The sequence below is a fragment of the Thamnophis elegans genome, chromosome 2 (genome assembly GCF_009769535.1).
Source record: "Thamnophis elegans isolate rThaEle1 chromosome 2, rThaEle1.pri, whole genome shotgun sequence".
NCBI classification, from domain to species: domain Eukaryota; kingdom Metazoa; phylum Chordata; class Lepidosauria; order Squamata; family Colubridae; genus Thamnophis; species Thamnophis elegans.
Window position 1 is genome coordinate 67,452,171 of NC_045542.1, and position 12,269 is coordinate 67,464,439.

Genomic DNA, 12,269 nt, shown 5'->3' on the forward strand with positions numbered 1-12,269 from the left:
ACAAGCCACTCCTGGGGCTACTGGCAGGCGACAAGCCAACCCCCCCCATTTTGTCTCCCCGCATGACACGCTGGACGGAGTTCCTAGCAGCGTATTCGTATACGCTGTTATACCGTCCGGGTAAGCAGCTAGGGCACGCAGACGCCCTGAGCCGTTGCCCCTTGCCAGAGACGGACACAGCCCACGTGCCCGCTCTCTCTATTTTGTCCATCGCCGAATCCGACCTCCCCGTCTCTGCCGCGGACGTCGCAGCTTGCACAAAGGCCGACCCCGTCCTATCCCAAGTAGCTTCATGGGTCTTGAGGGGTTGGCCCACGGAAAAGGTAGCGGAAGGATTCCGACCATTTAAAGCACGACAAGCAGAACTCGCCCTACACGGGGGCTGTCTTGTCTGGGGGGACAGGGTAGTGATCCCCACAGCCCTGCGGGCACGAGTCCTGCCCGCACTCCACAAAAACCACCCAGGCATAGCTCGAATGAAAGCCTTAGCCCGTAGCTATGTGTGGTGGCCCTTGCTAGATTCGGAAATTGCAGACTACGTAGGCCGCTGCAGGATCTGCCAAAACTCTAGGCCGAATCCCCCACAGCCGCCCCCCGGGAGTGGGAAATTCCTAGAGGCCCATGGTCCCGTTTACACATTGACTTCGCCGGCCCCTTCCACGGCCGAAACTTCATGATAGTAGTCGATGCTTACTCCAAGTGGGTGGAGCTGGTAATCATGACCTCCACCACAGCAGAGAGTACAGTGAGGGCCCTTCGTAAGATGTTCGCCACCCATGGGTTACCGGATGTGATAGTCTCAGATAATGGGCCCCAGTTCACCGCCACCACGTTCCAAGAATTCCTGGCCGAACAAGGAATCAGACACGCAGCCACAGCCCCTTATCACCCAGCTAGTAACGGCCGTGCGGAGCGCGCAGTTCGCTCAGCCAAAGAAGCCTTGGGCCGCATGGACCAGGGCGACTGGCAAGAAAGAGTGGCAGCTTACCTCTTGAGCCAACACTCCATACCCTGCCCAACGACTAACAAAAGTCCCGCGGAGCTCTTGATGGGTAGGAGATTGCGAACCTCCCTAGACAGGCTCCATCCACTTTACGCAGGGGATCTGCCGAGCAACCTGGGGGCCCTCCCTTCCCACGCGTTTAAGTTAGGGGATCCTGTATGGGCCCGCTCCTTTTCTGGGGATCCACGGTGGGTTCCCGCAACCATCACTGCTCTGACCGGCCCCTGTTCCTTCAGGGTCGGTCTGGCCGACGGAACACAATGGAGGCGCCACGTGGACCAATTAAGGCGACGCCTCCCCACGGAAACAGATGGCCCGGGCCTCTCAGACACCCACTCTCAACACGAGCCACCCTCGATGACCTTCCCCCCAACGGACCGCCTCCACCCGGGGAACGGGGGACCAGCCGATACGAGCTTTCCGGACAGACGCGCCTCACCCGGCTACTCCTTTCCTCGAAGCCCTTATCGAGACTCTGAACCTACACCCCAACCAGACTGCGCGGGGCCGCTGTCGGACACTCCTGTTGCCACGGAGACGCCACCCCGGACAAATGGACATTGGGCACAGGCCCCGGGGCCAGCGCCATCTCACGAGGCCGCGTCGCAGATTCACCGCCCCGCCACAGACACACCTCCGCCGGCGGCCCCTTCCCCGACGACAACCGCCGGGGAGCTACGAAGGTCCGGACGAGAACGTCGCCGTCCCACCTACTTACAAGACTATGTTTGCCCTCCTAAGGGAACCTTTTGACTAGGGGGGGGAGGGGTGTTGAATACTAGCGCGGGAAATACAAGCGCGGGAATAAAGGACTCCCCTTCTGATTGGTTCCCGGGCGGAGCCGGTTCAATCCTCGCCCCGATTGGTCGAGCTACTCGACGCCCCATTGGCTCCTCGTTCAAACCCGGGGGTATAAATGTTTGGCGCGAACCACGCCACGTTGAATCGTAGTCACTCTGTTCGCAATAAAGGTTGCTGTTGCATACCCGCTTGTCGCGTCCCTTCCCTTCGCTCCAAGATGCAAAACTTGGAAAGAAATAACTTGCTTCCTGTAGAACAGAAAGGATGCTGCAAAAATTCAAGAGGAACAAAGGACCAACTGCTGATTGACAAGCTAATCTTAAAGAATGCAAAGAAAAGACAAACCAACCTGTTCATGGCTTGGATAGACTATAAGAAACGTTTGATTCAGTTCCCCATAGCTGGATCAAGAAATGCCTGAAAATCTTTGGCATCAGCAGCAACATACAAAAATTCATGGAAACGTCAATGAACCTCTGGAAAATGAAGCTTATAGCTAATGAAGAAGAACTGGGTGAAGTTGAAATTAAATGAGGCATTTTCCAGGGCAATTCCCTTTCACCCCTACTTTTTATAATCTCAATGCTATTACTGACAATCATTTTGAAGAAAATGAACTGTGGATACGAACTTGCAAAGAAAGGACTGAAAATTTATGATGATGATGATGATGATGATGATGATGATAATCTTTGGTGAGATTCACAGCCTTTGGGGCTGGTTGGTAGCTCAACAGCTCGAGTCCTAACCAAGGACCTAGGAACTGTTAAGGTAACGTCGGAAGAGGTTCTTTAGCCAAATTGATAAGTTAATGATTATTTTTTAAAATACTGTAGCAAGTTCAGATTCCAAGGTTTCTCTCTTCAATCTGCACATCCCATATTAACAAGGAAGCATTGGGGTGGGGTGGGGTATAATTGTCCTGATTTTCAGTTGTACTCTTGGACCCACATGTTCTTTTGCATTTTTTAATGAATGAAAATGAGATAGAATGATCACCACTATTATAACCAAGCAGTTATTATCTGTAATACTTTGAGTCGTGGGAAATACTTTGTTATAATGGAAACAGAAGTTTTATTGTATGCCCAGTAATAAAGATTGCTAGGCATCTTTGGAAATTATTGGGAAAGAAACTTTTCTTCTGGTAAAGATGAGTTCAGAGAAGCTCAGACCATTTTTTTATTAATGATTAAAACAACACAGTTTAATTTTTAAAAAGAAGACAATAGAGATGGAAGATCCATTTACCTTTATCCACTTACCTAGCATATGCTGTACTTGCAAATCAAAGGGTTTATCACTGAACAAGTGAGTCAGAATGGACACAATAGAAGGGGAATGGAAGCTACAGATTTCTTGCCCATATAGTTTTCTGTTGATCAGAGGATGAGTAGATAGTGGTACTTGGACGTTGATTTTTATCCAATGAAATCTGTAACAGGATACAACTGCTTCTTGGATTCAATATTGCACTGCTGAGCGAGCCACTTTCTCTACCCAATTTGATTACATCCAGGATTTTAGTCAGTGGAAAATGCAGCTATCTTCAAGCAAAGCAAATGGTGAATGATGCTCCCTAATTCCAGATTTGTCAATGTCTGAAAATAAATTTTCTTAGCCTCCTAGGACCGATAGCTATGGAATCAGCAAACGGTTAATTCAGGGGAAATAATAACTGAGGAATGCATACAATATTGAGATACCCATGTTTGCCATAACCCTATCTGGAAGGAATATAATATAACATAATAGAATAGAATAGAATAGAATAGAATAACAGAGTTGGAAGGGACCTTGGAAGTCTTCTAGTCCAACCCCCTGCCTAGGCAGGAAACCCCACACCATTTCAGACAAATGGCTATCCAACATCTTCTTAAAGACTTCCAGTGTTGGGGCATTCACAACTTCTGGAGGCAAGCTGTTCCACTGATTAATTGTTTTAACTGTCAGGAAATTTCTCCTTAGTGCTAAGTTGCTTCTCTCCTTGATTAGTTTCCACCCATTGCTTCTTGTCCTGCCCTCAAGTGATTTGAGGATAGTTTGACTCCCTCTTCTTTGTGGCAGCCCCTGGGATATTAGAACATTGCTATCATGTCTCCCCTAGTCCTTCTTTTCATTAAACTAGGCATACCCAGTTCCTGCAACTGTTCTTCATATGCTTTAGCATCCAGTTCCCTAATCATTTTTGTTGCTCTTCTCTGCACTCTTTCTAAAGTCTCCACATCGTTTTTACATCGTGGTGACCAAAACTGAATGCAGTATTCCAAGTCTGGCCTTACCAAGGCATTATAAAGTGGTATTAACACTTTAACACTTCACGTGATCTTGATTGTATGCATTTAAATCTCCCATTTAAACAAAAAATATGTTTAGACAAGTTGAAAACTTTGTAAAAATTGATAACCATCATTCCCAGGAAGTCAGAATACTTTCCCCACAAACAAACACTATACCTTCTAGAACTTTTTAGTCTGGATAAAATAAATTTTCTCCTAAACTAAAAAGGATTGCTTAGATGGTTTCTGAAAGATACAGAAAAAAACAATTAAGAAAAAGTATGGATGAGGATTAATATAGTACTGTAAATTTTCACTCATAATTGGCCAAAGTATAATTTCTGTTTTTTTTTAAACAAGTATAATAGTGAATTTTTTAAAAAAACCCATTATCACTTTGGATATTGTCTAGGGACAATATTCCAGTATTTCTAAATACAGACCTCTCAGAATGAACCTTTTTACGAGGTCAATAACACCAGGGTTAGTGATTGTTGCTAAATTGCACTCCAGTCATTACAAGAGTTAACTTCCTTTTACATCTTTATGAGGACAGCTGTGGGGTGCTCAGGAGAGTAATCTGAACTAAGACAGCCTTATATAAACTGGAGTTCTCCATTTCTGGGCCAAGTCAGAATCCTCCTCATCAAGACTTTCGCATGCAAGTTTTTCATTGCCATTCCACAGAAGATGGCTTTCACTGGAAAATATGAAATGGAAAGTGAAGAAAACTATGACAACTTTATGAAGCGCCTAGGTGCGTGTGTACATTTTTTCTCTTTCATAAATTAGATGTTTCTTTGGTTAGATAAGAGAGTTCTTGCCCTGTGCATTTCAAGAGAAAAGCATTATCTTTGCAGTAACTTTGTCTAGTTAGTAAAGTAGCGTGCAAGCTTTCAGGATTTTAATGGTATGGGTTTTTTTCGGGTGTTAGTGTTGGATGAGGACAAAATGTACACCAGTGCAGTAGAATTCCATGTTGTCTGTAGGACTTTTTCTGATAGCTTTTTTTTTAAATAATTCAAATTTTGGTAATTCAAAAAATTTGCACTGTCTTCTTTTTCAGATAAATTAGACTGAATAATGAGAAAGCTTTCATCAGTATAAGTATAAGTATAATCTTTATTGTCATTGTACTTAAATACAACAAAATCAGCAGTCCGGAAAGGCTACAGATAGGTATTGTGGCTACTGATTGGACAGTTCCTTTTTTTATACATTTATAATCATGAAATGTAACAAGTTGGCTCTACCAAAAACAATACTTTTAGGGACAAACTTCCCATATAAGAAAGGTGATTTTTTTCATTAATATCTATAAATATGAATTCAAGATAAATGTAAATTCAATATAAAACCCCTCAAACTTTCTAGGGAAAAAAACAATTACACAGCAGCACTTTTATGGACCCTGATAAACAATTAACAGGTGCAGTGTTGATTAACAGTCGATTCTTTTCTCCTCTCTGTTAGGTCTTCCTCATGATACAATTGAAAAAGGAAGAAATTTCAAGATCATTAGTGAAATAGTACAGGATAATGATGAATTCACTTGGTCTCAGATTTATCCAGGAGGGCATACCTTGACTAATACGTTTGTTATTGGCAAGGAATCGGAAATGGAGACTGTAGGAAGCAAAAAATTCAAGGTAAACAATTGTCTGGCACCATGATTTCCATCTTGCAGATTTTGACAGTCCTGTTCCTTGATGTTCCTGGTCCTGACCTTAAGTGCTTATGAACTTTGAAACATGAGCAACAATTGTTAGGGTTCCAAATTTGGTATCATGTATGTTTGAATTACCTTTTTTTAGCCATCCACCCATCCTAATTACTTTAGACCAGTGGTTCTCAACCTTCCCAATGCCGCGACCCTTTAATACAGTTTCTCATGTTGTGGTGACCCCCAACCATAAAATTAGTGTCTCGGTTCCTAAGACCATCGAAAACATGTGTTTTCCTACGGTCTTATGTGACCCCTGTGAAAGGGTCGTTTGACCCCCAAAGGGGTCCTGACCCACAGGTTGAGAACCACTGTTTTAGACCCTACTGACAGAAGATTATTTCTCTTGGCCTTGATAAAAATGCTATCCGCAGATCCTTCGCCCAGCAGAAAAATATATTGGTACAACATTGGCAGCCCTCACTGCCACTCCATATTTTATCATAGGCACCATGCCAAGAAAAGGGGCAGCCTATACAGGTATAAGATACTCTAAGAATAGGGATGAGTGAATTTGGTTGTCCAAAGACAAGTGGTCCTGGAAACCAGTACCTATGCATTGGAAGCAGTGGTGGGATTCAAAAGTTTTTACTACCGATTCTGTGGGTGTTGCATGCCAGGCGTGCCGTGGCTTGGTGGGCGTGGTTTGGTGGGCGTGGCAGGGGAAGGTTACTGCAAAATCCCCATTTCCTCCCGATCAACTGGGACTCGGGAGGCAGAGAATAGATGTGGGGGCAGTCAGAGATGGTATTTACTGGTTCTCAGAACTACTCAAAATTTCCGCTACTGGTTCTCCAGAACTGGTCAGAACCTGCTGAATGCCACCTCTGATTGGAGGGATGGGGCGTGCTTGCACACATCTGAAGTGGCCTGTAAATGCCACAATAGTCTCATTCTCATAAATCATCTGAATGTAATGATGTGCCAATAAATGTATAACAACTGGGTCCTTTATCGCTTCCCTGGTAGCTAACAAACTGGTGATTGGCATTGTGGGTCAGCTCTGCTCTCAACCAGCTTGCAAAATTGCAGAAAAGGCAACAATCAGTTTTTGTGTGCCAATTCCAGCACACCACTGCTTGACTGTGACACCAATATGAATTGTATTAGGTGGCACCCATAGCAAATTACTCCAGCTTGTTGCCTACTTAAAGGGGAAAATACTACTTTAAATCTGGAACAGCAGAGATGACTTTAAGTTGCTATAGAAATAGATTGGAGTGAGATGGATATGATGAAATCATGTCAGAAAAAAAGAGGTTGCTAGGATATATGTGCGCTATGGAAAGGCTCAGAGTAGCTGCAGCTTTGGAACAACATTTCTGTTTCTTTAACACACTGGTTGGATCCAGATTTATTTATACTCTACTCAGTATAGTCTGTATGAAACAAATTGAATTTTTGGAGGTCCAGTGCCAGTGATTTTTATGGCTAATATTAAATCCAACCCAGTTTACATAATTAATTTGCATTTGTTCTTTCCAGTAGTGGTCAAATATTAGGGTGCTCATAGGTCTGCCTCAGAGGTGGGTTGCTCCCAATTCAGCCCAGTTCGGCTGAACCAGTAGTAGAATGAAGCTGGATCGCAGAACCGGCAGCGACCCAGGCCTGCCATGTCCCTGAACCGGTTCCCTTGCCACTGCTGGGCTGCCGCCATTTTGGTTTTTAGTGACTGCGCGTGCACAGTTCACTGTAAATTCTGTGCATGCATGATCAACAATTTACATTGAACAGTGCATGTGCGTCTGGCATGAGGGCGGGTTGCAAACCAATAGTAAAACCATCAGCAGCTCACCCCTGATTTGCCTCAGATATGGATCATTAATGACCTGTATAAAATCCCTGATTGCAGAAAGTAGACCCAAGTCCATTGTCAGTCACAGAAACCAATTTAGTGAATTCGGTCCACTCAACCCATTTTATAAGGCTATAAAGATTCTTCTAAATTCTTGGTCTGGAGTTCCAAGGAACCTTTTTGTGACCAAATATTCTAGGACATAAGTAGTTATAATACATTGTGGGGAAAAAATGAGGCTCTATACATAGCTTCAGTACAGATAGTCCTCCACTTACAACAGTTTGTTTAGTGACTGTTCAAAGTTACAACGGCACTGAAAAAAGTGACTTACTGTTTTTTCACAATTAAAACCTTTGCAGCATCCCCATGATCAGGTGATCAAAATTCAGATGCTTGGCAACTGGTTCATATTTATGACCCCCTTTTGTCACCTTCTGACAAGCAAAATCAATGGAAAAGCTAGATTCACTTTACAACCAGGTTACTAACTCAACAACTGCAGTGTTGAACCTTACAACTGTGACAGGAAAGGTTGAAAAAAAGTACAAAACCCGCTTAACAAATGTCTAGAATGTTTGGGCTCAGTTGTGGTTATAGGTCAATCCGTATACAGATTAGCTCTTGAGAGTAGGCTTGGATAAATATAATAAACAACTAATAAATATATCAGTAATTTAAAAATCCAGCCCTTCTTAGATCTCCTTAGTTCCAGCAAATAAGACTAACAAACAGGGTTAACTCTCTCCCTAAAATCAATGGAAAAACTTTAGATCCTGCTTTAAATTTTATTTAGTTACACTCAGCTAATATACCTCCACCTTTTAAGCTAGAAGAAGCAACCTTCTACCACTCATTTCTGCTTACGTATTAGTGCACTAGGATTGTATTTTTGTTTTTTGTACATGAACATGGTTGCTAAAATAAGATCCAGCAACTGCCTGAACAAGCGCTAAGTGCTTACTAGGTTATTTCTAGCTATTATTTAGAATTGTTCTCAGGTACACTTGCAATCAAAACTATTTTCAGTCCCAAGGAAGATTCATGCTGCTCCAGAAGACTTCCATTTAAATGCTATTGAATGAACTTCAGTCAACAAGACAACTAACACATGTCAATCTGTTTCAGGCAATAGTTAGAAAAGAAAATGGCAAATTGATTGCTGACTTCCCAAACTTCCATTATACTGCAGAAATCGCTGGGGATAAACTTATTGAGGTAAATCTTGGAAAATAACTCTTTGGAACGTGTGATGTCAAAAAGACTGGACAGAAATATATTAACATGAAAACTAACTCAATATATATTAATGTCGTTCGAAGGAGGAAGAATAATAGAACTGTACAGCACTGCTGATTCCAAGATTTTTTTAAAAAAAGCTCCTTTTTGCAGAGATGTGAGCATCTCTCGTCAACTTCTTAAAGTAGCTGCATCTTTACCAGAGAATTCTGGCTGCCCTCCTCATACCCCTCCTGGGAAAAGACTCCTCTAGATTAGAGTTAAACTATGGTACTTTGTTCTTAGTGCCGAAGAACCTTTTTGAGTTTAAATCTGAAGCACTCCACAACTCTAGACAATTGGCAATATTTGCAGTGGAATCATGGTGGCTCAGCAGTTAAAGATGCTGAGCTTGACAGCCCAGGTTCGAAACCCAAATGCTGCATGACAGAGTGAGTTCCTGTTATGTGCCCCAGATCCTGCCCATCTAGCAGTTTGAAAAGATACAAATGCGAGTACTTAAATAAGTACCACTTCGGTGGGAAGGTAACAGCATTCTGTGAGTCTTGGTGTATTAGTCTTGCTGGCCACATGACCAATGAATTGTCTTCAGACAATGCTGGCTTCCTTGGCTAAGAAATGAAGAAGAACATCGCCCCCTAGAACAGGACATGATTGGACAAGGGAAACAATTGCTTTATAGGCACATTCTTTTTAAAATGTGATTGTGATAGCCTCCTTCCATTTACCTAGTGTAGTCAAAGTATCACCTGATGAAAATAAAAGTATGGAAATTCAACATATGAATAAATAAAATATTAAAAAAATATTTAAAATGTCTGCTATGAGCAGGGATAAAGACAGCTGTCTTATCAAGAGTTTGTTAAGTTTTCTTAAGCTTTATCAAGACATGGCTTGGATTTCAACATATCCTCTTTTTATAACCAGAAGTTCCAGGAAATAGGAATACTTGTATGAGTTAAGATGCAGCAATGGAAGAATTTTGAAACTGGCTGTTCTAAAATGGATGGATTTGGTTCATTTGCTCAGCCATAAAGATCTAATGCAGAATTTCTATATCATTTAGAGTTTCAGAAGAAGAAAGCTTTCAGCTATCCATGTCAGGATGCAAACATGGTACTAGATATATATTTATTTATGAAAATATATATGGGCACCCAAATCATTCTCAGGACAGCTTAAATATATATATATATAGTAGATATATAGATATTCCTCTCTGGATTCAACAAAAAGTATTTTAATTTATTTAACAAAATTAATTTATTAATTCTTTAAGGTTTCTACAGTTGGTGATATAACCTTCAAAAGAATCAGTAAGAAGCTGTCGTAAGAGGTTACTTGGAGAAGAAATAATCCAGTCCTTAGCCATATTGGAAAATGAACAAAGTTATATAAAGTGATAAATCTTCCTCTAAGTCTGTATTTGCTTTGCAAACAAATAAAAGATACTTTTTACTTCCTATGTATAACTGCTCTATTGGTTTCCCTCTATATATCATCATGTTGGTGGAATCTTGAATTATTATCTTACTATTCCTAGTGAAGAGCAGGATTTCAGGCACTGCTATGTAGAAACCTACCATAACATATATGATAAAGAATGAATGAACACTTTTCTTTTCGCCATCATATTCTGGGTGGTTTTCCATCATGTGATATAGCAAAACCAAGCAAATTACGTTTTGGCTTAGTATGTTCTGTATTTCCAGCCACAATAGTTCATCAAACATGTTTTGGAGCATAGTGTGATGTGTGAAGGGTGGCTTTTATAAACCATCTAATACATGCAATTATAAACAAACTAGCACAAACAATTATTTATAGCAATGTGAGTCTGGTCTATCTATATCAATGGTGGATCCTACTGGTTTGGCCCGGTTTGGTCAAACTGGTATTGGTTTGACGGCCTGGGTCGCTGGTACTGGTAGCGACCCAGGCCTGCCACACCCCTGAACTGGTTCTCTGGGTGGCGCCATAGGTGCCGCCATCTTGCTTTTCGCTTCTGCACATGCGCAGAACAATTTTTATTGTAATGCATGCGCGCGCAGCACGTCCACAAGCAACCCAGCAGTAGTGCCTGCTGGAACCCACCCCTGATCTATCTGTCTGTCTGTCTGTCTGTCTGTCTGTCTGTCTGTCTGTCTATCTATCTATCTATCTATCTATCTATCTATCTATCTATCTATCTATCTATCTATCTATCTATCTATCATATATCTATCATCTATCTATCTATCATCTATCTATCTATCTATCTATCTATCTATCTATCTATCTATCTATCTATCTATCTATCTATCTAAAACTTAAAAAGAATGACTTCTTAAGAAGAATGTCATTTTAAAAAAGTGCAATTAATCATACAGGTGAAACTCAAAAAATTAGAATATCATGCAAAAGTTCATTTATTTCAGTAATGCAACTTAAAAGATGAAACTAATATATGAGATAAGACTCATTACATGCAAAGAAAGATAGTTCAAGCCGTGATTTGTCATAATTGTGATGATTATGGCTTACAGCTCATGAAAACCCCAAATCCACCATCTCAGAAAATTAGAATATTACATGTAATCAATAAAACAATGATTGTACATAGAATAATATCGGACCTCTGAAAAGTATAAGTTTGCATATGTACTCAGTACTTGGTTTGGCCCCTTTTGCAGCAATTACTGCCTCAATGCAGCGTAGCATGGAAGCTATCAGCCTGTGGCGCTGCTGAGGTGTTAAGGAAGACCAGGATGCTTCAATAGTGGCCTTTAGCTCTTCTGCATTGTTCGGTCTCATGTCTCTCATCTTTCTCTTGGCAATGCCCCATAGATTCTTTATGGGGTTCTGGTCAGGTGAGTTTGCTGGCCAATCTAGCACAGTAAGCCGATGATCATTGAACCAGGTTTTGGTGCTTTTGGCAGTGTGAGCAGGTGCCAAGTCCTGCTGGAAAATGAAGTCAGCATTCCCATAAAGCTCCAAAATCTCCTGGTAGACGGCTGTGTTGACCCTGGACTTAATGAAGCACAGTGGACCAACACCAGCAGATGATATGGCTCCCCAAATCAACACAGACTGTAGAAACTTCACACTGAACTTCAAGCATATTGCAGTGTGTGCCTCTCCATTCTTCCTCCATACTCTGGGTCCTTGGTTTCCAAATGAGATGCAAAAGTTGCTCTCATTAGAAAAGAGGACTGTGGACCACTGAGCAACAGACCAGGTCTGTTTTTCGTTAGCCCAGGTAAGACGCTTCTGATGTTGTTTGTTGTTCAGGAGCGGCTTGACAAGAGGAATACGACATTTGAAGCCCATGTCCAGGATCCATCTGTGTGTGGTGGCTCTTGATGCACTGACTCCAGTCTCTGTCCACTCCTTGTGAAAGTCCCCAACACTTTTGAATGACCTTTTCCTGACAATCCTCTCCAGGCTGCG

The 12,269-nt window shown here is 41.9% G+C and overlaps 1 protein-coding gene across 1 annotated transcript; it reads left to right on the plus strand.

Moving 5' to 3' along the window:
* The first annotated feature begins 4,657 nt into the window (after nucleotides 1–4,657).
* Nucleotides 4,658–10,187, plus strand: FABP6 (fatty acid binding protein 6). Its single transcript, XM_032212338.1, has 4 exons — nucleotides 4,658–4,840; nucleotides 5,557–5,732; nucleotides 8,730–8,819; nucleotides 10,120–10,187. Exons 1-4 carry the CDS (start codon nucleotides 4,774–4,776, stop codon nucleotides 10,171–10,173), a joined length of 387 nt encoding a protein of 128 aa, XP_032068229.1. The 5' UTR covers nucleotides 4,658–4,773; the 3' UTR covers nucleotides 10,174–10,187.
* Nucleotides 10,188–12,269: the final 2,082 nt, after the last annotated feature.

Coding starts and splice junctions, on each gene's coding strand:
- FABP6 (XM_032212338.1), top strand. CDS start 4,774: ATGGCTTTCACTGGAAAATATGAAATGGAAAGTGAAGAAAACTATGAC. Junction 5,733..8,729: donor TAGGAAGCAAAAAATTCAAG/GTAAACAATTGT, acceptor AATCTGTTTCAG/GCAATAGTTAGAAAAGAAAA. Junction 8,820..10,119: donor CTGGGGATAAACTTATTGAG/GTAAATCTTGGA, acceptor TAATTCTTTAAG/GTTTCTACAGTTGGTGATAT.